A 25,749-nucleotide genomic window follows, 5' to 3' on the forward strand; every position below is an offset into this window, starting at 1 on the left:
ACCCATCCGCTTCTGTCCGAGCCTGCATATGAGAAGAAAATAAAGTCGTCGCCCCGCAGGAGATTATATCACATTCCAGACTAATGCTGCAACCTTAAAACGAAGCGGAGTCAAATCTCAAAGCTGAACAACTCACCAACTGCTGTCTGGTCCGGTAGGGATTTCGCTAGTGTCCCCAAAACGTTGCAGAAGACCAGAAAAAGTGAGAAGAAGCGAGAAGTGTACTGGGGTGGCATTCTTACAGCAACATCACTAGTTCCCCGTAGCTGGTCATTCATCCATGTTTCTTTTGCGGATGGCATTGACCGATCTCAAGTGTTGCTGCCGAGATGCCCACTCCCTAACCCGCGGTCTTCCCTGCTCAGAGTTCCATTGTCCGATGTGGGAGGGGGCGCTCCCAATGCGAGGGCTTACTTCTGCCACCTGCTGGTTAAGTTACTATCATGCATCCTCTCAGTTTCCAGTGAACATATAGAAGAGAAGCATTTCCAGCCTACGGTATACTGTACATCGCCATATCATATTCATGAGAACATTGTTACATAATAAAAGTAATTGTTAAATATTTGAATCGCTGTCTGTTGGTAACGTTAAGTCGTGCACTCTGCATTTTGCCTTCAGTAATGTTCTTGATAGGGTTAGATTAGATGGCACAGATAATAATAAACCCCTTATACTGTGCACATGCAATATTTATCTGGGCCTGATAAATGCAACGACATGCTTGTGACAGAGTGACACAACGACATGCTTGTGACACAGAGGTTTCTAGGGTTTCTAAGGTTTCTGATATTCCATATAGCAGCAGGCTGCATTTCTTTGAAGCAGACAAGTTGTTTCTTCCTGTATGAATGCATGGCAGGATATCCCTGTTAGAGGGATGGCATTAAAACCTCGGGTCTTGGCAGCTTCAGCTGGAAAAGCCAGTGTGACCCTCTTAGCACCCAAGTCAGCTTCCTGCCATTGTACCGACTTCAACACGATAACACCTCACTGGCCCTTCTTCTCTTCTTGTGTTAAAAATAATGTGTTAGGCAGAGAATCTTCACTAAGTGCCTTAATTAATATGAGGACAACACAATTTGTTTTACAGCTGTATTAGCAGCAGCCTGTTATTCAAATCCGTCTGCAAGTTTTAAAGAAACACAAATGAGTCATTATGGGTGAAGTGTCCTGCAATTGTAGCGACTTTGACCTCAAGCTAACTTTTCACCAGCTCAGAGTCTCTTTTTATGTGGACAGCAGTTTCACAAGTCTGTTAGGTTTGATGATGCTCTTAAGTCTGTGACAGTGGCCATGTGAGTCACAGATCTGGTCCTAATGACACGTCATGATGATCAGTGAGGGAAGGAAGTAAAGCACATACAACCCACAGATGAAATTTATTTTTAATCCACAGATGAGATAAACATTTTCCCATGGTACAACCATGGTTAAGAGCCTGTTTCTGGAACATTCTCTCTCTCTCTCTCTCTCTCTCTCTCTCTCTCCCTCTCTCTCTCTCTCTGCAACAATTTGTAGCTCAACACTGGAACATGTAGCTGAGAGGTTTTCACAACTAGTCTTTGGCAAGTAACATACACACTCAGGCCTCTCCCTGCTTGCTATGGAGCTGTAAATGGCAATGAGTATATAGAATGACCAGAAATTTGTTTCTTTCAGGTAACATTTCTCTACCATGTAACAAGTGTAAGATGTGTGATAAGTTCATAGGACTTTTGAACATAAAACATGAAGTGATGATAGTCTAGATATGAAAATGTGAATGAGATGATTATGAAAATAGGAAATATTTTCATTATGAAGCCCCTAAAACAATATCATTTAAATTTATATATGATAAAAGAAAACAACTTTTAAAGCTTTTACAGATGATAAGAAGGTAAGCCCATGTTGACGGTGTCTTCAGCCTGTGTTTATGTGCAGGTCTCCTAGGATGACTTCACATTAGCATACTCTGTCTGCTCAGCACTGAGATTTTGTGTGTCATCATCCTCATCCTCACATGGAGGCCGGTTGCGCTTAAAGAAGCCCACCTGCAAATACATTAATCGTGTTAGGAGAACAATAACACTTGGTGCATTCTTTGGTATAAGAAAATAAATTATAGCAACAAATAAAACTACAAGTAAATAAATGTTTTGCAAAGTTTGAAATATAATTATGTTTATAAACTCCTCATTACAAAGAGGGTATATAATTAGACATAAAATTAGCGCCATCTAGTGGACAAACCACAGAAACTCATCACCTTCCAGAATATGTAGCTGAGCAGAGCCAGTAGCAGGAGTCCAGCAGCAATGGCCACGACGATCCACCACACCGGCATCTCCCTCATCTCTTCTCTCCAAACAACACTGGTGTGAGTCTGTGCCAAACACGAACAATTACAGCCACGGCTAACACCAAAGCAGATCACTGAGAGACTACTAACAGCCATCTAGTGAGCATAAATTCACACATTTCACTCCACTCATTATCCTTGTCTATCTATCACATTTTTCAGTCAGCTGCCAGTTCTCCCTGCTCATAGGAAGTTGATCCTGACAGGTAACAGGTGAGCACAGGCCAGTGAGGGCCGCACCTCTGCCTGGCCGCTGGGGAGCTCCTGGGGCTGGATCTTAGAGGGCATCCCCACCACATGGTAGAAGGCACTGGACTGCAGGATGTAGTTTTCATTCGGCCTCTATGGACAGGAGGTGAGAAAAGTACACATGTGTTACTGTCAGCCTGATAGATAGATAGATGAATAGATAGATGGATGGGGAGATACAGAGATGAATGAATTAACGAATGAATGAATGAATGAATTAACGGATGAATAAAATGAACGAACGAACGAACGAATGAATGAATGAATGAATGAATGAATGAATGAATGAATGAATGAATAAACGAAAAGGGTGCAGGTGAACATATGGATGATATCAAAGCAGGTGAACAGATAGCGGATAAATATCATCAAAATATGGATCTCACCCTTTACTGGTAAAACTTAATATAAGGACATAAAAGAAGACGAAAAGTAAACAAACAGAAAAGCGAATAAAATAATTTTGTGCTCACCTCAAACGTGTTGACCCAGAGACGGGCCATGACCTTCACCACGGCGATGCCCTGCCTCCTCAACCCCCTCACCTCACACTCCACCCTCACACATGGATCCCCAGAGGAGCAGTTCTGACACACACACACACACACACACACACACACACAATTTTTACTAACACTATTTATTATTTACTCATAGACCTGTCAGGATTACAGTACTAGTACATAATCAACTATGCAAGTTTTACTGCCTCCTCCTGGTCATTTTTAAACATGACAGGTGATGCTATACCAGCCCAGCATTGAGGTGGACATGTGTGGTAGTGTGCAGAGGCAGAGATAGTCTGTCCAACCATATAAATGCAAACATGTACTATGTCTCTCTTACCACATGGATGGTTTCTCTGGGCTTCTGTGCTTGAGGGTTTTGGGGAATGTTTGTCAGGGCTTCCCTTTTATTGATGTGGTGGCCCTCCTGACTGGTTCTGTTCACTGTGGACTCCGTTCTCACCAGCTGTGGGGTTATGACAGAGGGATGTGTGTTTAAATATGGATGGCTTCCTCTTCTACATAGCGTTCACGTGGGCAGAGTGCTTTCAGCAGATCAGGCTTTTGTCACATACTTTTACCATTTTACCCAAAAAACCCAAAAAATGCAGTTTTTCCTAAATAACTACCTGAACCGTGGCACTGAGGATGAAGAATCTGATATGGGCCCACATCAACCTGGCCCATAATCACTCATTTGTGATTTGCACCCCCCCGGTAAAAAATGAAAATGCAATATCATTCTGCTTTAATCGCCCCTATCTTCAGTTAAGATGTTCAGAACTGCACCAAATTTTATGAACGGCCGATACATAATTACAAATTCAATAGGTAGTGATGGGCAAATGAAGCTTTGGTGAACCACTAAACCACAGCAGTGTGAAGCTAGTGACACTAATGAAAAAAATCCAATATGGCTGCCCCATGTAGATTTTTCAACATAAAAGTCCTTACCCAAACCAGTATATGTAACCAAAAATATTGGGTTTGCTAAGGACTTTTATGTTGAAAAATGACTGTGGCGGCCATCTTTTTGCTTTTCATCTATTGTCGCTAGGTTCACACTGCTGTGGTTCAGTGGTTCACCAAAGCTTCATTTGCCCATCACTATCAGTAGGATTAAAGGAAAACCAAATATTCATCATCATCATCATGGCTGCATTTCAAGTATTGGCGATAAGTAGTCGTTTGTCCACTAGATGGCGCATCGTTGCAGTGAGACGTAATTTTGTTGGAAGTTAATCTTAGAAAAACAATGGACGCTTCCTACAAGGACTGTAGTTTACCGCAGAGAACGTCTAATAAGGATAGGACGATTTTCACATGAAATGTAATTCCTATTTCTTCTTGAAGCCGAAATAAATCTGATAATGTTTATCGGACATGCTTGGTTTTTACTGCAGGTACATTAATCTTATAATATCAATAGCTATAGGACCTAGGTACAATAATGTTACCGTTAGCATTGGTTGAGTGATGGAGGCCAATTTGATTGCATTTGTAGAAAACTATAAATGCGGTTATACCAAGCAAATTGATAGCACTGTAATTGTATCTTTCGACTGTCATCTCATTCTGGCCTACTAACAAGCTAAGTAAGTTAGCCACAACGTTCCCTAACGTGATGGTTTTCTAATGGAAAATATACCTGAAAGATAACCTGTCTATGATGCAAACACTGGGCTGGGACATTTCTGCTTGCTAAATAGGTTTTTTTTTGCTGATCATTTGGTCACAGTCCTTGGTGGCCCTGTCAGTGCTTTGTAAAGTGTTGCATTAAGACCACAAAAAGTCTCAAAAAGCATCTGAGCTAACGTTTATTCCCAAACATCCACTAGGCTACTTCAATACTCTATTTTCAAAATTAACGCACCCGTGATGATCTACATCAAAAAAAAAAAAAAAAAAATATTTTAGAGCGCACTTTGAGAGATGTATCCAAGGCAGGGCTGTACACATAATCGTAATATTATTTGTTGCACGTGCTTCAAAAAATAATTCTGTGCAATGGATGATTTACCAACGTTACACCGGTCCGATACAGTTTTGCCTATGGCTATACATGTGTGAGACTGAGACGCCTGTTTATTTGTTTTAATTTGTTTATTTGTTTGTGTGTGCAGGGTGTGAGAGAGGAATCGATGTGCTTTGATTCCAGTTTGGTAGTTGTAGTCTGTGTGAAGTATCCAAACAATGACACCTTCATTATGGCTTTCATTATGGCTGCTTTAGCAACAGACCAAAAGCTACTGTGCAGTGGGTCCCATTTAGAAGTGGCTACTTCATTCGCGCTTTCCTTGACTCATGGAGCTGCGTGAATTTTATTACAACTTTTCGCCACTACATGGCAGTTTAAGTCCGCTTGATACTGTAAGGCGTAAGCCATTGGTTTCCAAAGGAGATTTTATTTGTGTCGCCAGCATAGCCTACTGTATATTGACAATTTATGTTGTAAATAGGCCTACCTTATACCTGTAGCTTAGGGAAGCTAACAGCTTTCTATTAGGATCTAGTTCAGTCACGGTTTTGTCATAACTCCCTGATGCATTTTTGCATTTAGAATAGCCAGAGCGTGGATATCTCAATCGGAAAATTAAACAATATCGGGCGCCTACCATGGACTAGGCCTGGGCCCACTTCCCCGATAACGACGGATACACGCTCTTAAGAGGGTTTTTCTACGATTCATCTTACGATCGTTCGTTTGGTTTTTCCGACTGTTTCCCGAACATGCTCGTAACGTGAACGCGCATGCACTGCTCTTAAGATGCTCTTAAGGGGAGCTGTCCACGTTAATAGTTCTGAAATATCCTCTGATTTGACGGTGATGTCAGGTGACTGCACGTCACAGCTATAGGCCTACCATTTAAACTTCGGATCTACACATTAATTCACATCAATACGAAAATAGAAACACTTTGACATCTGCATGTAAGCATCCCAAGTAGGTTATATACCACACAGAGACATAAATAATTGTAATTATTTTAAGATTAGATTGTTGCACCATGCAATAATTTTTCGCGGTGCCACTTAAGAACACGTTTGAAGATAAGAAAGAAGTCGAGTAAGAAAGAGAGGAAATGTGTAGGCTTAGATTTTGATGCAGTAGGCTACAGACTAAACCACATGTTGCTTTCTCTGCTTTTTACCTCATAGGCCTAATAAAATATTCACTTAGCAAAGATAATGTCAAACTATTCTGGCAACGTCTCGTTTCATAACTTGATTGCATTTTTGTCCGCTTTTCATCACATTATTATGACCATTAAATGTAGGCTATTTTGCACGCTAAAATCTGATTCATCACAGGTAAACACAATAAAGAATGGGAACGTAAATTGGATTATGTATTCTAAGTTGTAATTCCTCTGTATGTCCTGTTGGTGACCTCAGTGAGAAGTACTGTTAAGACGCTCTTAGCCGGTAACGAGTACTCTGGAGCACTCGTAGATCTACGAGTGTTTTCACGATGCTCTTAAGCTACGATGGTTTCGGGAAACAGTCGGCAAATCTTAAGACGTTCGTAAGAGGGACTTTACGACGCTCTTAGGCTTAAGATGCTTTCGGGGAAGTGGGCCCTGATCTGCCGGCGATTTATTTTTTAATTTCTTAAAAGATTGAGCTTGGTCTGGTGAAAGCCAGACTAGCCATGGACCTCAGTTACACAATGCAAGGGAACATGAATCAGCCCATATTTGCACGAACAATAACGGACAACAGCTCTTCAACTTGGCCCGTTAAAATGTGTATGAACAGTCTTGCGTCGCATTTCATGAAGGCCCATTTGGACATGTCAGTTATTTGCACCACTGGGCCCAGTTTCCCGAAAGCATCTTAAGCCTAAGAGCGTCGTAAAGTCCCTCTTACGAACGTCTTAAGATTTGCCGACTGTTTCCCGAAACCATCGTAGCTTAAGAACGTCGTGAAAACACTCGTAGATCTACGAGTGCTCCAGAGTTCTCGTTACCGGCTAAGAGCGTCTTAACAGTAGCCTACTTCTCACTGAGGTCACCAACAGGACATACAGAGGAATTACAAGTTAGAATACATAATCCAATTTATGTTCCCATTCTTTATTGTGTTTACCTGATGAATCAGATTTTAGCGTGCAAAATAGTATAGCCTACATTAAATGGTCATAATAATGTGATGAAAAGCGGACAAAAATGCAATCCAGTTATGAAACGAGACGTTGCCAGAATAGTTTGCCATTATCTTTGCTAAGTGAGGGATATATTTTATTAGGCCTATGAGGTAAAAGCAGAAAAAAGGAACATGTGGTTTAGTCTGTAGGCCTAGTACTGCATCAAAATCTAAGCCTACACATTTCCTCACTTTCTTACTCGATTTTTTCTTATCTTCAAACATGTTCTTAAGTGACACAGCGAAAAATTATTGCATGCTGCAACAATCTAATCTTAAATAATTACAATTATTTATGTCTGTGTATGGTATATAACCTACTTGGGATGCTTAGGCCTACATGCAGATGTCAAAGTGTTTCTATTTTCGTATTGATGTGAATTAATGTGTAGATCCGAAGTTTAAACGGTAGGCCTATAGCTGTGACGTGCAGTCACCTGACATCACCGTCAAATCAGAGGATATTTCAGAACTATTAACATGGACAGCTCCCCTTAAGAGCATCTTAAGAGCAGTGCACGCGCGTTCACGCTACGAGCATGTTCGGGAAACAGTCGGAAAAACCAAACGAACGATTGTAAGATGAATCGTAGAAAACCCTATTAAGAGCGTGTCTCCGTCGTTATCGGGAAACTGGGCCCTGGTTAGATGTAAAACTGCATTTCGTTTCAGACTACTGGTACTTAATTTGTGCATTGACAATAAAGTATCACATGAGCTAAAGATGACTAAAATCTTATGTAGAAGAAGAAACATTCACAACTGCATGGAACTGACAGAGATGTTTTTGTTTATTAATAAATACATAAATAAAAATATATCATTAGCTGATACCTTCTGCTTTTCCCAAATACAATGTAGCCTACAGGTATAAGTGACCTTTCATCAATCCAGTTGCAATGGATGAACTGTGATGAACTGCCCTACTTGTGATTGTTTAGAGATTTTAAAGGTTTTATAAAAATGCTACAACTTTTTTGGCTATTCTACAATCTACACAAAAGTTTCAAGAGTGGGGGATGGAGTAAAAGATGGAGACAAATTGATTAGTGTGATTTATTTTCGTGGAACGGATGTACAGGACTGAGCGGCGGTCATATTTTGTACCGCTATGTGGTACATCTAGTTTTCAATGGCTTGCATGTTTAAGAACTGGTATGGCACTAGGCCGAGCAAAGTACAGCGCAAGCAGCATTTTGCCGCATTGGTGCTCTTGCGTTTGCCAACCATGTTGAACTTTGACCGCGGCGGGCTGTAAATCATAGGTATTTTGCGCTTGCTGCGTGTAATGTGAAGTCCCCTTGATTCTCCGATGATTAGATCACAAGTGGTGAGTTCTAAATACAAGTGGAAAGAACCACCATGAGGCATTGTGGTCCAATTGCTCAAACCACTTGCCATGAAACATATATGACCACCAGAGCCGGACAGTAACGGAGTACATTTACTTGAATACAATACTTGAGTACAATTTTGAGGGATCTGTACTTTACTTGAGTATCATTTTTGGGGAGTACTCATGGCTTTACTCAAGTACATTTGAGAGGCAAATATTGTACTCTTTACTCCACTACATTTCTATCCATAACCGTGAGTACCCATTACTTAAAAAAATCTCAGAAACCTTCAATTTGTTGTTTCCCTCTCAATAGTGATTGGATTGTGCAGGCGCCACTGATTGAGACAGCCTATCAGCAACCACCTTCAGCTTTCCGCCAAAGTCAACTCCATGGTCAGATTTAGATAAGAGACGAAGCCATAGACGAAACAATGGATGAAGATGCAGCAGGTCCATCCCAGGAACCTGAGGCCCCACCTCGCCAGACTATTTCAATTTTCTGAACAAGTTAATGATAGTTTTCACTTCAAGTGTTTCAATTACAAAATAGTATTTTGTATCTGAAATTTGTATTTTAAATGCATGTATTAGAAATACTGCCCATCCCTGGCAACATGGTGAAAAGATGAAAATGACTTGATTCAATTCCTTTTACATTCTCCAAGGTATTAACATTAACATTTTTCATAACTCCATGTCGGACGTTTCTGTACATAAATGTGAGCACTGTGGCAGTAGTAATGCAATATTTAGAAAATGTAGGCTACTCTTGTACTCTTGATACTCAAGTACTTTTAAAAACAAGTACTTCAGTACTTTTACTTAAGTAAACATTTGACTGTTGTACTTTTACTTGTACTTGAATAAAATTTAGCAAAGGGTATCTGTACTTTTACTCAAGTAATGAAGCTGTGTACTCTGTCCGCCTCTGATGACCACACATAATGTACACACTAATGTGTTCTGATGAGCCCCAGACAAGTGATCAGCAACGTCTCTGGCTGTACACCTTAGATACATGTGCATCTTAAAAACGTTGAATATAGTGGGAAAGTCCATTGCCCTGCCCAGACTGAGAGATTAAAGCCATTGCTATACCATTGCCAGTATTTTTTACTTAGCTGATCTCAGGTCGATATTTCTGAATATTATAAATTCTTTATTGTAATATTTTGAGATACTGAATTTTTGATTTCCATGAGCTGTAAAACTGTAATCATTTAAGATTAGAATAATCAAGATTAAAACAACAACAAAGTTAGAAATATATTACTTTATGTGTAATAAATCTATAAAACCATCTATAAAATCTATAAAAATAAAACTTTTTGAAATACATTTTTGAAACTTTTTGAAAATGAACTTTTCCATGATATTCTAATTTTTTGAGTTGCACCTGTATACGACAATGTGTCTCTTGTAATCAGATCACCCAAAACACATTCTAAAAATGACTGTAAACAGGCCCTTTGCTACTGGTACACATTTTGTGAGTATCTGGTTTATGGTCATGAATCAGTGAAGCTTCTGGGTTGCTGAGTTTCAGTGAAACTTCCCAGTTGTGTGGATCATCACTTTCATATTTAGGAGAGCTATACAAACACACATACTTCGTAATGGTCCATCCTCAGCTGATGGTGAATAAAAAATGAGAAGCAGATCAATAAATTGGAACAGCAGGCAAAGGTCCAAAGACTCCAAAATATCCAAATAGGTGTGCTCACCTATGCCTAATCAGTGCTGGAGTTAATGCTAACATCTCTGTCACGAGGGCGCAGACACAAGGGAGCAGGAAAGGTATACCTAAGAATACAGCTTCAGAGGGACACCAACAAACTCTGAGATCTGTGCCTTAATGTATTAAAACTGCCACCATAATGTTTTGAATACTACATAATATACAAGAAAAAACGGATGTCCTATTGTGATTGAATTGAATCATGCCTGAAACTCCATCATCTTATCTACTGAGATATGAGCTATTTACATAAAATGTATGTTTAAGCATATTATTTGTATAGATTGTGTTTGACTATTAGCATCCTTTATTGTTCAGCCCAACAGGATGTTCATGAATCTAACATTTTAGATAGGCCTAGATATTTGTTTCATTTGTAGATGTGTTTCAGTTCACTCATACACTTTAAATAAGTGACATTTAAACATACAAAACTACTGAAAACCAATTCCGTGTTGAATTCTAATGAACCATAAAATGGGATATTTCTTAATGGCTGCAGCTTCACTGCTTTGACAGTAGGTGTCACTCTCACCCTGTCGGGGTCCACACTGGCGTTGGTAGAACAGGACAAAAAGTTTTCAGAGTCGGTGGCAAAGGCGTAGAGCAAGGTAGCACCCTGACGATGTGTGGGGAACTCCATCACTGCCCTCACGTTCACTGCACTGGGACCTAGGTTCCGGAGCTGAGGGGGATATATGAAGAACAGATCACATGACGGTTTAATCTGAATATGGCGTTACATTGAGTGACTTTAATTACACCTCTTGTTTTGAATGATCACTAAATATAAAACAGGATTGGACCACGAGCAATGTTGAATGATTTGGCTGTATATAAATGATCTCTGATTTCTCCTTTTGGGACATAATCCATTGACATTTTTTGTGATAGCTCATTTGAATAATAACTCTTTGTGCCCTTGGAGCTGAACTTGATATTAGCAGACTCATTACTGTGCCAATTAGGCACCTCTATTTAGCCTGGCTCCATCCACCTCTTACTCTCACTCTGCTCAGTTTCCTCTCTGATTACTGTCTGGAACTGATGCTTGCAGTTCTGAGGGACCCTCCAATCAGAGAACAGGGGGGGGATTAAGCACATTGACGCTGAAATTAAGCATTTGTTTCAAATGTTGTTACTTTGGCGGTAGTGCTCGAGGCAAAGCAAGCAGACAGTATTAATAACGCTAGCCAATGTAGGAGAATTGGAGCTGGAGCAAGAACAAACTAATAAGTGAAAGTTATTTAAAAGTTCAAGTTGATTGGTAATTAGCAAATGTTTTTTTTTTCCCAAAGTGACACAGAATCACAACACCAGGTTCAGGAATCATACGAGGGCTGCTGCTGCTGCTGCTCCATCATACCCTATTCACTGAGTATTCACTGAGACCAAAAACACATTTTTGGATTGCATCATTAAGTAGGATTAGCAATCTCATGGTGGTCAATATCAGTAGAAAAAAAAGGTTCAATTCTGGTCAAATGGTTTACAAATTAACCCGATGTCTATGCCCATCAGGATAAAATGACTAGAAACATTCTCTAATGGAGCGAGGCCAGTCCCATTTCACAAAGTGAAATTGCGACCAGGCTAACTTCTATTGGCCAAACAACATGGTTTTTGCTTACCATGTAGACATGCTCCACGTACGGCCCCACTTGCTCCAAAGAGGCTGGCTGCTTCACTGGCTCCCACTTAGCGATGGGCAGGACAACCTCCAAGGGTGAGGAGGCTCTGCAAAGACACCAGCAAAGTCACAACCATCCACTTCCCATCCAGTCTCATGACAGGTGAATCATAACCCTCTATCATATACTCCCACCATACACTAGGATGACATAAAGCAATACAAGATGACTGCTGTATTCAGCCATCACCCACTACTTTGATAAAGAACCATCACAGACATAGCTCAAGATTATCTATAGTTATGGTATAGCACATAGTTGGGTACAAAGGCACAGTAGAAGGCACATGACAAGTTCACATGAAAAGACATTTCTAGCAGCTACAGTAAGTAAGATAAATCATTAGCTTTGCTGCATGTGCTGACACAGCCACACATTCCTTTCCTTCAAACGAGACAGCCGCCACCCATTCCTTTTCAACTTCGCGAGTAGTTAGCTATCCAGCGCCTTGTCTGGAGCCTCTATTTCTCTGAAGGCAGGGCAAGAGTGACAGATTTGGAAAGAGATCCTAATGAAGTGCCAAGGGCGTCCATTTACCGCCCAGCTCACTGTTGGGACCTTTTAAAGGCTCGATGCTTTAGACTGACCTCAGGCTTAATCGAGCTGTCTGGATTGAACTCACTATACGTGGGCAGGATGGTTTGATGTGTGCCTGAAGCTATATCTACTGATGGAGATTGAAGATGATGCCCAGACTTGATTATTAAGTAAAAGCGAATAATAAAAACAATAATATGAGATGATGATTATTATCATGATGCTGATGGTGATGATATATAAGAGAAGACAGAACATAATGAACTGAACCAACTAATCCTGTCTAAATGTCCTCAAAGGCTGTACCCTTGAAAGTTTTAAGAAAAAGAAAAAAAGTAGAAGATATTGATAAAAGGAAGAACAATGAGCAATGAAAAAGAGAATAAATAAAAGGAAAGGAAAAGTAGGATGAGGATGCTGCGAGGAGGGAAGAGAGTTGTCATACTGTACCCTTGCATCTCTAGTGTTGCTGAGGCCATCACATTGATCTTTAGAAAGACAGGGTCACTATCCGGGTTATGACTGTTCTTACTGAAAACACACAGACACACGCACACACACATACACACACGCACACACACACACACACACACACACACACACACGCACAATTATATCTCTGATATACAGTTGTGATGAAAATGTATTTCGCTCTCATCCCCTCAGCCTTCATAACAACATCATTTAACACTGCAGTAAAGACAAGAGATGGGGGCAGCCTTGCCTTCTGATCTGCATGTGGAAGGTGACATCTCTCTCCACCTCCTTCAGGTTTCCTACACTGAAGAGCAGTCCTGCCTTCAGCTAAAGACAGCATAAGGGTTAGTACATCTAGTACATGGCTATACCTTAAAGGAGAAATCCGGCGAGTTTTCACATACTGTAGATTTCACAGTTTCATTGTTTTCACACCGAGTATTGTTGGTACAAAGAAAAAACAAAAACAATCGGTTTTACCTAGCTCTAGTTGCTACAGACAGCAGCTGAGATCTATGTGCTAAAATCTATGTGAAAACTTGCCGGATTTCTCCTTTAAAGGAACACATCAACCTTTTGGGAAATAAGTTTATTTGCCGTCTACAGTACCCCATAGTTAGGTAAGAAGATAAACACCTTTATCTTCTCTGTGCAATAGAATGGGTTAGCCTATATAGCTAGCTTAAAGAGAGCTAAAGGGTAACACAGGGGTGGCCAAACTTTTTGACGCAAGGGCCACATTGGGTCTTGAAAATTGTCCGGTGGGCCACAAACATTTTTTTTAAATTATGTATTAATTATTTATTAATAAATAATTAAAACATTATTTATTATCATTTAAATATGATAATAATGACAAAGTAATTATGTTGCAAATTGCAAACATTTTATTTCTTAAGAAATACTGTTAATTTGATGCTGTTTACTTCATTTATAAATGGTGCATTAAGACTCGTTTGCCAGCTCCACTCAAATATAGCCTATAGTGCTGTGTCTATGGCTGTGCCCTCTCACAGTTTATAAATGGTCAGTAATGGGAACTACTGTTGCCATCGCGATTTCCTTTTAAAAGTTTGTTATAAAAAGGAGATATCAATTAATTTAAATAATGACAAGCCAGCTGGAACCTGCCGCACTCTCTCCATCTCGTGCATGCTCAAATGCATTCTCAATTAAATGGAGTAGCATAACGTAATTAGATAGATCTGATACATCTGTGCTATGTATCTCGGTGTAAGAAGCTGTTTTGACATTGCCATTGTAAACATTCTCTAAGAAGAGTGTAAAGCAGTTTGCAGTAAAGTTAACCACAACGTCGTCTATCGCTGGAAAAAATAGTGAGCAGCCTATGATAACGTAATTAAATGCTCGGCAGGCCTGATTAAAGTGTGTGGCAGGCCAGATATATGATAACCTAATGCTCAGTGGGCCGGATTAAAGTGCGTGGCGGGCCGTATTTGGCCCGCGGGCCGTAATTTGGCCACCCCTGACCTAACTGGTCTAACCCACTTCCAGTAAATTATGCTAAGGTAGGCTAACAGACTGGGTTTTCGGCCAGACTGGGTTATTGCATGTACAGAAAAGAAAAGGATATTTATCCTGTTTATTGATTGAACACTGGGGTAGACAGCAAATAAGCTAATTTCACAGAGTATTCATTAGAAAAGGCTGGTATAAAAATAGCTTTGCTTAGCAGACTGAAGATCAGACAAGATGATTGTGTCTACCTTCTGGCCAGCTGGCATGGGGTTTCCCAGGTCACACACCACTATCACAGTGCCATTGTCTTTCCTATTTGCACAGTTCAGTCTGCTGAAGCCCTGTAAGACACAATACAGTCTTATTGTATTGTCACTTAGATTATAATCCTTTAATTGATGCTAGAGTTAGCTGCATTATCCAAAGGGATATGATCGTGATGTCGTTTGATATGATGTCAGGATGTGATGTGTGTGATGAGTGACATGTACTGTATCTCTCACTCACAGTACTTCAACTTACAGTAGTTGTTGTGCATTCATCACAGAGTGAGATTGACAGCAGCTTTGTCATGACGAATGTGACAAAGGGAGCCTACAGGAAGTGGGCAGAGGTTGGGGGATTTGGGGGAGGGTAGGGGTTAGGAAGTGTCCATCTCACCTCTCTGTCTGGGGCCAGGCCCTGGAAGTGTGTGCTGCTGGGCAGACTGATATGCAGCTCTGTCTCGTACGCCCCCTCGCCCCGGTTCTCTGCCTCCACCACCAGCAGCGCCGGGTTGTCGTCTCCGATCAGCAGGCGGGGCGTCTCGCTGCAGGACAGTTCACACTGGGGTCAGAGTGGAGCAGGGTGTGTGTGTGTGTGTACGTGTGTGTGTGTGTGTGTGTGTGTGTGTGTGTGTGTGTGTGTGTGTGCGTGTGTGTTTGGTGTGTGTGTGCGTGTGCGTGCATGTGATCACTCTTTCTCTGTAACACACATAGTAAATGCCTCTGATAGATTATGAACTACTAGACTCACGCAATAGCAGTCAGCTTCAGGTCTGGGATACAGATGTTGTCAGGACCACAGTCAAGGATGATGCGTGTCTGCAAGCAGGAACAGGGAGACATGGGAGAGGGCACATAAAGATGCACACATATGCACACTGTATCAAACACATAAAAGAGCTTAGTGCTCTGAACATCAAAGAAAGCCCTGCAAGAAAAAAAAAACACAGAGTAACAGAGTAACACACACACACACAAACAAAAAAACACACACACACACACACACACACACACACACACACACACACACACACACACACACACACACACACACACACACACACACATACTACTGACAGTGGCTGCATCTGTTCGGTGAAGTCTGGAGGCTTTGATTAATGCTTCTCCATCAGGACCCTGGCTCACCCCTGCTCCTCTCATTAGAGTTCAGATTTGCTTAGCAAACACTTCTGCCTGCGTCTGTCCTCACTTATTAAATATTCAGGCCCCATTATCAAACCCTCCTCCGGCGTGTGTACTCAGGTAATTGAGTCCCAGAGTCCAGCTCAAGGACAAAGAGAGTGTGTCTCAGCTTATTTTGTAAAGAACATCTCCTACAATTCCTACGGTCAAGCTCTGACTTTGCTTTTTTAGCTGCTCCTTTATTTCTTCCCTTTTTCATTTTTTCTCCACTTTTGATGTCATTCTCTCAGACTTGTGTGTCTATTTTGTTTCTAAACTTGTCTATTCTTTACTTTTTCTCACTTTCTCAAACTTTTGTTCTGATTTTCTTTCACTCATTCTTTAATGATCAATCTTCTTAATAACTTGTATAGTCCAGATTTCTTTTTCTTCAGGGGATCACAGTTGGACACTTGGACCTGCTCTATGGGGGACGTCTTGATTATAACCTACTGCTCTCCCCAAAGGGCAAATCAGCAATTTGATTTAATTATCATGAATATGTTGAGTTCTATTCCAGACACACCTTGATTGTAGTAATAACAGTCAGTTATTACCACAATCAGGGTGTCTGGAATAGAACTCAACAGAGGGAGTGAGAGATGGTGATAAGCAAAATAAGTTTTACCACAGTTACGCTGGTAAGGGATGGTTATGATGATTAAAATGTTAATCAAAGTATTATCTTCATTACATAGGGATAATTTATAGCTGCCACAAAATGCATTTAAGATTTTGGTGAAGCAAACAATGCCCAGAAGTTGTCAATATTTCAAAAATATCAACAATAAGACAAATGTCCTTCCACACATCTCAGCAGCTCCTGTGGCTTTATCTAAAGGGGAGTATTATACATGAGGCCTTTGAGTGTGAGGATGACAGATACCGTGCCCTAACCCAAGTTTTATTTGTAATCCACTACAATTGTTGCCAGTGGTGTCTGGTCGCTATGCTAAACAAACAAGGACACAGACTTATAACTCCATTAAGCCACTTAAGAGTCCTTAATTACTCATTACGCTGCATTACATTGTGTCATGATTGCACATTAATCCAGCATGAATGTCAAGGATTAATATCCGTAGCTGTTGCAGTGTCTCTTACACAGCATTTATATGAGTGATACGAATGCCATTAAGGCTATCCTCTTTCAAGCCCTCTGACTGCATACCAGAGTGGGATTCTACCATACCTGGTCCATGGCGGAGGTCTGGCCCTGAAGAATGGCATCCTGCGTGTTGATCAGTGTGTAGCTGACCGAAATGAAGATAGGACTGAGCTTGTCCTTAAACTCTGTCTCTGCCTGTGAAGACCGAAAAGAGAAGACAGAGAGTCAGAGAGTGCAACAGAGAGAGAGAGAGAGAAAGAGAGAGGAAGAGAGAATGAAGGTTACGTAAGAGTGTGACAAATATAGACAGAGATGCAGTAGAGAAAAACAGAGAGAACAAGAACCCCAAAGGTGAATCGCTACTTGGCTCAAAGATGTTATGTGCCCCCCAGACTTTGAAAGACGCAAAAACCAAAGGCCCAGACTGGTGTCAGCAGCGTCAGGTCACAAGATTGTGGGAGCTGCAGGGCTTTGCTCTTTAGAGTCCCCCTGGACTCTTGGCTCTGATATAACATTGCACCAATTCAATTTTACATGTCCGCCTTAAGTGTTAAGGGGCAAAAGCGCCAGGGGAATAATGTTGTCATGCTATTTACGGGCTGCCTTCTCTCAAAGATGACGAAAGTGCTTCACAATAGTGCCCTCCCACACAGAGACAAGATTCATCCAAACTGGAATAAAAAATGCGCAATAGATGTCTATAAAAAGAAGCCTGATGTAGTAATTGTGCAGTCTGATGAATTAAGGTTTTTAATTAGGAGAAAAACAGTAGCAGCTTTGTCTGTATGCCACAGTAGAACTTAGTCTGATGGCAGATGATGGAGATGTGAGCAGGGGCGTCGAACAGGGGGTAAAAGTGGGACTGATTACCAAGGCCCCAAGGGGGGAGAGGGCCCTTGAAAAGTCTGGAATATATGCAAGTGGGGGGGGGGGGGGCATCAGGACTGATGCATAGGGCCCAGGATGTGAGCAACTCCACCTCTTCTCTAAGTCAGCTTTGGCTGTTCTTTACTAATCGGAGTGTCTTATGACAATAACTGTAAAATTCAACCACAAGCACGCACATCCCAAGGACAAGGAATCTCTGGGTGCAGGACAGAGAAAGATAATCTGTAAAAAAGCAAGAATCTGAGGAAGAGCTTGGGGTCCTGAAACGTCACACCAAAGGTGGTAAACTATTAAACGTATTTGGGAGCAGAGCGTACTCCTTTTTTCACTGATGACAATAACTGCAATTCACCCTCATTCATTTTTTTTTTCGGCTTTTAGAAGGGTTAGCGCTTGGGTTTTAACAAACTCTCACCCACCCGCAAATAGGCGGTCACATTGAAGCAGTTGTTGGTCTGTGCGGTCTGGACTGTGCGCGTGACTCTCTCCTGCGGCTGGCTATTGTGGAGAAGCAGAGTCCTGCGGGTGAGAGCCTGCTTCATCTTATCCAGCTGTAGCTCCACACTCAATGCTAGAGGTTAGAGGAGAAAGGAGGCAAGAAGTGAAACACATGTCACATGTCGTAGGTACTGTAGTCTCACGGTCTAGTGAGTAGTACCGTCACTTGTGATGTCTCTACCTATATGAGGGTTTATGGTCTGGGGACATATCAGTGAAAGTGTTGTTGACTGAAGCCCACTGAAAATGAAAAAAAAAAAAAAAAATCAAATTTGGCTACACCTACTGGCTTGCCTACTCACTCACCAACCCATAACTTGCACTTTTCTTTGTTCTTTTTAGCTCTTACTTATTCTAGACTTCCATTTCGTCTTAGAGGCTTAACTTCAGAATGCATTTGGATTGATTTAGGAACACCAAATACTTAATTTGTTTTTTACCTTATATGATACCCACCCACATTCAGTCTTCATTTCACCATGCTTGACATTATATTGGTGAGAGTCTACTTCATCTCATCTATTACTTAAAGATTATCTTTTTTTGGATATGTAGTGTTGGTGGCTCTTGTGAAAGTACTGTATACACTATACCGTTGAGTGAGTGCTATCCACGATTCTGTGCGAGTGTCAAAGTGTAAGATAATGTTAAATTGTTGATTATTGAAGTTATATTTACATTTTCCATGTTGTGTATTTGGTAGCGTGTAGTCTTTGGTTGTGCCTCATGTGTTTATCCTCTTGTTGCTGTGTGTGATTACACTGATTGTGTATTGTATGTGTGTTTCAGACTACCCTTGTGTTTGCCATACACTGTACATTATCCTCCATACTTATTAAATGGCCTTACTGGCCAAAGGTGAGCTAAATCTACAAGTGTAATCAATACATTATAGTCAGTCTGGAAGTGGAGAAAAGGAGAGGAATGCAAAAGGACTGTGGTTAGGACTAGTCAAATTTCCTCCACACATAGCCTGAATCATCATACACTATGATAGAAACTTTGTCTGTTGTGTCATTAAATGTTCATATTCTGCAAGGCTGCATAGAAATGCAAAGAGTGAGTGAGACCTCAAAGACATCAAAGAAACTATGTGAATGCTGTAGCCTCTAATATCAAATGGAAAAAAGGAATAATCATGATTCAGTTCTAACTTCTTACCCAGAGTTTGGGGGATACGATGCCCAGAGACACTGATACACATCATGACAGTGAAACTGTAAAACAAAACAGATGTTCACTTATACAATCTGAAGCATTAACGATCGTCAATACCTTTACATAATCCAGTGTACCTCCTCAGTGTATGTATGCCTGTGATGTGGGTGATACCACATGCAGGAAAGACAAAACCTTCCTTCAGATACCTTGACTGTGCTTATGAACAGAGATTTATGAATGGAGCCCCTAACAGATTATGACATTTTTCATTTTCCTGTGTTGGAGGAGGGTACATTACTGTAATTCCGGTGGGATGTACAAATGTATTTGACTGGGTCCAAGACTGTATTGTTTCGGCCAGTAATTATTTAACCTAAGATCTTTAGGGCTGTCCAGTTTGTCCTGACACAAGTTCCTTACCAGGTAACTGCCTTCTTAGTGCTGGGGAGTGAACAGGTCTTCTCCTCTGGGTTTAGCACGTCAGGAAAGAGGGCAAGCTGGCCTTTGGCCTTCACAACGGCAAGAGTTCTCAGAAAGAAAAGTTTGCCACATTTTATATTGTGTCCTTACCACAATGCACATGTGAGGAACCAATCCTTATCCCACAGCTAATACTAGCGCTAATGTAATCATGTAGCAATTACATATTTAATACATTAGAGGCACTAATGTCAAATCAATAACTCATGCTTCCATGTAGTACTTCTTCAAATCAAGTCTTTTGGTGATTATGTTGAGTTAAGCTTCACCTAGAGTATTTTAAGTTTAGATTGTTCAAAATGAGTCATGACTTACCTGTAAACCGCTATTTTACTGACACCCCATGCACCAACTATAAGATCTGTTTTAAAAGAAATGTATATATTTTAATTTGTTATGATTAAGTCATTGGGTGTAACATTTTCAACAGATGAAGTAAAAATAAAAAATAAAATACTTTAAAACTAGATGTACCGCGATGTATGAGAGGGTATAGTTGTGCATGTGAGAGAGTATAGTAGTGAATGTGAGAGAGTATAGTAGTGTATGGGAGAGAGTTTAGTATGTGAGAGAGTATAGTGTACAGTATGTGAAAGAGTTTAGTAGTGTATGTGAGTAGTGTATGATACTACTATACTTTCTCGCATACACTACTATACTCTCTCACATACATACACTACTAAACTCTGTCACATACACTACTATACTCTCTCACATACAATACTAAACTCTCTCACATACACTAAACTCTCTCTCACATACACTACTATAGTCTCTCACATACACTACTATAGTCTCTCTCATACACTACTATAGTCTCTCAGATACAGTACTACTAAACTCTCTCACATACACTACTATACTCTCTCACATTCACTACTATACTCCTTCACATACACTAATATACTCTCTCACATACACGACTATACCCTCTCATACATACATGTAAAATGACTATAATAGTGAGTGTGTATGAGTATAGTGGTGTATATGCAAGATTATGATAGTGTGTGTAAGACCAAGTATGAATTAAGGCCTAGACGGCCCCTCATATATGTGTGCTTCTCTGTGTGTGAGTTTTCGCTTGTGAGTGTGTGTGTGGGGGTAATGGTGTGTGTGTGCGTGTATGTGTGTGTGTGTGTGTTCATGAGTGTGTGTGTGTGTGCATGCCTAGTGTACAGTCACTAAATGTACACATATATTCATTTATTGTATGGTCCCCCATGAACAGAATTCAACGAAACTTGGCATGCATTCAGAGGGTGCCATATGGATCCTACACTTCAATTGCTAACATACAAAAAAATTGGTCATCCTAGGCACTAATTTCCTTTAGTGTCCCGGGAATCGATGACACAAAATGACTGAAGAAAAAATAAACAGAAATCCGGAAAGAAAACCAGAGAAAATTCAGAGAAAACTCTGACTAGCTTCGCTCCACAGCGGTCATAATAATGTTGGAACATATGAGAACAAATTACCGTAATTTTCTGCATAATGACAGCAGTTTATACAATAATTTAGCAATTTCTTCAGCTAAGAGGTTAACACACAGGGGCAGACTCAGTTGCAACCTCGCAGACTATATATGAGAATGCATTTATTTTCTTAATTTCTCTTTATGATTAAATCACAACGGATTCTGATTTATTGGGCTATTGGGCACTGCGTTTTAGCCTACGGAAGTGCACTCAATGAACGTTTTGTTTTTAACTTATTTGCATAAAACACTGTCCTGTGGTTCATACAGGATATGGCTAATATATACGGGAAATTACTGTAGCAGCAAATCAAAACAAACCAACCATAGCAACCATTTACATAGAACCAAATGTATAAATAGGGGTAACCAATGTGATCTTTGTCAGATGTGTGATGTTTTTTACAGGGATATGATACACAACATTAGTGGAAGATTAATTAGTCTTAGTTACAGTAAAAGTACATTGAGGGTGGTCACGTTATCTATCATTGAGGGTGGTCACGTTATCTATCTTTAATTAAAACTTAGTTACAGTAAAAGTACATTGAGGGTGGTCACGTTATCCTTCATTAAAATCATCTATCATCTTTGATGAAAGATATGAGAGTATAAAAGGTAGGAATACTTGGCTCTCAATTTTCTGAGGGAGGTTGCGGTATTAAAACCCCATGTTGAGGTTGATGAGGCATGAGTCAATTGGGATCAGGGTCGTAGGCGTGGTGAGGAGACAAAGAGTGCCCTGGGTCTGTCTGAGACCCGTGTGGTGTGTCAAAAGCATTGTTGTGTAGGGAGGGGGAAGCCAAGGGCTCTGGGGAAGCTAGGGCTCACACTCTTTCCAAGACTTGAGGAAACTGTCTTCCATTAACAGACTCTCCACCCCCATGTATGTACACACACACACACACACACACACACACACACAGACACACACAGACACACACACACACAGACACACACCACACCACACACACACACACACACACACACACACACACACACACACACACACTCACAAATGCAAAATACACAAAAACACACAGAATAAGAGGGTTATAAAAAAGTTGATGTCAAAGATGTAACCTCCCAGTCCTCTCAGGAAATTCAAAAAGCTTCTTTGTCATTGAAGAAAGAAAATGCCAGCCAGGGGTTTAAATGACCAACATGAAGGCTGAAATTAGATAGTGGGCAGCTCATGTATTCATTCATTTATTTATTTATTTATTTACAGCGATTTACAGCATTTATTTATTTATTTTCATTTTTATTGTGCTAATTGTTCTAAAAGCTCTTGGGGCTGGGTTTGGGGCAATAACAAGAAGAGAAAAGCACATGGATGAGGAAAAGCTTTTACAGGTTAAGTGATTGAGGGCAACTTGTTATTTTCCAAGAACAAATATCCTACAGAGGGTTGGTGGCACCCTGTCATCAAAAACATACCTTTCTGTGGTCAGCATTAACAAACAAGATTACTATTTGTTATATCAACTGTTTTGCTCTTTAGATAGCTGTAATAAAATGAATAATTGGAGTCATAGAATATAATAAAGAATAGAAAATTGAAATTTGGTAAATCAAAAAGGTTTGCAAAACCTGTAATAGCTGTACTATAAAAAAATCAAGTGTATGAATGAATAGATGTATGAATGAATGAATGAATGAATGAATGAATGAATGAATGAAGGCACTATGTGAAGGGTTAGATGGGTGGATGATGGTGGTGAGGGTTATGAACTGATCTGATATGGGTGAATGAATGAATGAATGAATGAAACATCAGTGTGAACATACCTGGGTATCCATTGTCGTCCACATCAGTGTCCCCCCTGAGGGTGAAGCCGAAGGAAGAGGGGGTGCGTGGGGAGGGGAAGGGGCTCTCCAGGACCTGGGTAGGCTGAGGGGAGAGACCCTCACTCTGCCCCATGTAGATGAACACACGGCCATTTCCATCAGACGATGGAGCCCCCACAGCTACATCTAATACAGATTTATAGACAAACAAACACACAAATGTGAAACAGTCAGGTGTGCTTGGAGCATGGGTGGGAAAGAAATAGACAAAAAATGGATAGGCGCCCATAGACCATTTTAAATGAATATGAATGAATATGCCGTTTAAGCCTCACCATTGTAGCCATCGTTGTCCAGGTCTCCCAGCGGGGCAATAGACACTCCAAAGCGTCCGTAGGGCAAAGAGCCTGTCAGCGTCTGTTCCGGGCGGTCATTAAACTTGGAGCGGACCTGCTGCAGGTAGACATACACCTGGCCCACCTCCCGCTGCTGTTGATTGGCTAGCTGCTCGATGTAGAGAGGTGCCCCGATCAGGATGTCCTCTCTCCTGCAGACACATGGGCGACGAAGTCACGCAGGCGTGTTACTCAAAGGAGCAAAGAGTGGAATTGTTTCAAAAGCAAACTCTTTAAATAATTTGGCAATTGGTTTTAATATAACAATTTTAATATTAAAATGTATATAAGTTAATATATAGATTGAGTAAAAGTTGGAAGCGGAGAGGCTTTACCTTTCCCTGTTCCTAACCATGCTTTTAATGCATCAAATGGCAAGCAATGCTACTTGAATACCAATGACTGGGTGATGACTGGGCCCTTTATCAGTAATGCCTATAGCATCACTTCCAACAACAGCAGCAATGCTATTAACATTCACCATACAAGTGTGCGGCATGGCACCCACCCGTCGCTGTTGATGTCAGTCACCGCAACAGCATGACCGAAATAGGCTGCCACCTGCACAGAGAGGGCAACACGGTGACATGCTGAAAGCAGGGGAGACACGACAGCACAGGCACTTAGTGGGATTACCACCATGCAGTACAGCTTACTGCAGCAAGGCATCATGCACTTCACAGGTGCGGAGGTGGGATATGCCATTGCAGATTTATCATGCAAGGGGGTGTGAGCCTAATACTAATGTGTTTACCAGTCTCTAGGGTAGGGGCTACTCATGACGTGGAGGACATTAGTACATGCATCAAAATATACATAACATCTCTAACGTGTCATGTTGGGGTAATATGTGGTAGTAGATCTTTGGGGTAGATGTTATTTCAACTTGAGTTGACAAACATCTTAATGGCAAGTGACGGCAGCAGGATTTAACTGTCATTATAGGATCAATGCAGGCAATGCATTTGTTTTAGAGAAGTCTAATTCAATCATATTTTCCCTCTCTTTGTTGCTCTTAATGCCAAGCAGACACTGTGATTTTAACATGATCGTGGCAGCAAATCAGTCGGATCCGACAAACTTTTTAACCAAGACAAATTTATGTCCGTTTTGTTGAGTACTTTGAGTAGGCTCACTAGGCACAATTAGAACATGTAACAATCAACGTTCCAGCTCTGGTCCAATTTGATTGGATATCTGCCATGTCTGAATTTTTTTGCTGGCTATCAGTTGAACATACTGTGTGAACACAGCAATCACGCCCAATGTACCATGTCTGGGAAAAACAGTGTTTGACCAGCGTAAGGGATACATAATTTGTTCACAAGGAATTGAAAATCTCACCTGAGTTCCAAAGAACTTTTTTTTTGAGTTCACGCCTTCCATTGTAGATTCTGACCTAGAGAAGCATTTTGTGGATTTTTCTGTAAAAATGTATAATCACAGGGCAGGCAAAGGGCATATTTATGTTTAACTAGGGTATATGCTAAATCCAGAGGACCCCTAGGACAGATATAGTAAAACATGACAGCAAGTTGTGTTCCCAGGTAATAGAAGCAGACTGCAACAGCTTTATGATGTTAAATTACTAGCATAGAAAATAGAATTCTTACTGTTCCAGATGTGTCACGATCATTAGGGTAACCAACCAAATAATCTAAAGACAATAAAAACACACACTTTGCTCAAGTCTACCATCAGTATTACAAATACAACAAAAAGGGCAATAAATAAATAGATAACTGAATCAATCAATTATTACTGACATCATTATTATCATCATCATCATCATCATCAATTTTTGGTAAAAAGATTTTAAACCTTGAATGCTGGCCCCTGTGAGATATCCAGTGGTAACAGAATAACCTGTGAAAGACAAAAGATGGGATACGCCTTCAATTACACCCCCCCCCCCCCCCCCCCCCACACACACACACACACACAAAAGCTGGGATGATAACAGCCCTGTCTTACCACTGTATGTGTCGGAATCCTGA

At 40.7% G+C, this 25,749-nt stretch overlaps 2 protein-coding genes across 2 annotated transcripts in view; both read right to left on the bottom strand.

The window, feature by feature from the left end:
- Positions 1–389, bottom strand: part of fam171a2a (family with sequence similarity 171 member A2a) — a 52,348-nt gene extending 51,959 nt beyond the window's left edge. The window contains exon 1 of the mRNA XM_042086643.1: positions 137–389. Coding sequence (XP_041942577.1) covers positions 137–302 — 166 coding nt within the window. The 5' untranslated portion in view covers positions 303–389. The remainder of the gene's footprint in view (positions 1–136) is intronic.
- A 974-nt stretch (positions 390–1,363) lies between these two features.
- Positions 1,364–25,749, bottom strand: part of itga2b (integrin, alpha 2b) — a 27,283-nt gene continuing 2,897 nt past the window's right edge. Inside the window, 25 exon segments of the mRNA XM_042087519.1 lie at positions 1,364–2,036; positions 2,252–2,368; positions 2,585–2,686; positions 3,067–3,180; positions 3,440–3,565; positions 10,858–11,007; positions 11,954–12,059; positions 13,001–13,081; positions 13,275–13,354; positions 14,755–14,847; positions 15,167–15,314; positions 15,521–15,588; positions 17,144–17,254; positions 18,367–18,518; positions 19,607–19,662; positions 20,027–20,134; positions 20,402–20,447; positions 23,358–23,543; positions 23,693–23,904; positions 24,261–24,313; positions 25,097–25,130; positions 25,132–25,151; positions 25,366–25,409; positions 25,574–25,618; positions 25,727–25,749. The exon segment at positions 25,727–25,749 is cut by the window's right edge and continues 109 nt beyond it. Coding sequence (XP_041943453.1) covers positions 1,932–2,036; positions 2,252–2,368; positions 2,585–2,686; positions 3,067–3,180; positions 3,440–3,565; positions 10,858–11,007; positions 11,954–12,059; positions 13,001–13,081; positions 13,275–13,354; positions 14,755–14,847; positions 15,167–15,314; positions 15,521–15,588; positions 17,144–17,254; positions 18,367–18,518; positions 19,607–19,662; positions 20,027–20,134; positions 20,402–20,447; positions 23,358–23,543; positions 23,693–23,904; positions 24,261–24,313; positions 25,097–25,130; positions 25,132–25,151; positions 25,366–25,409; positions 25,574–25,618; positions 25,727–25,749 — 2,380 coding nt within the window. The 3' untranslated portion in view covers positions 1,364–1,931.

This window comes from Alosa sapidissima, chromosome 3, assembly GCF_018492685.1.
Source record: "Alosa sapidissima isolate fAloSap1 chromosome 3, fAloSap1.pri, whole genome shotgun sequence".
Lineage (NCBI taxonomy): Eukaryota > Metazoa > Chordata > Actinopteri > Clupeiformes > Clupeidae > Alosa > Alosa sapidissima.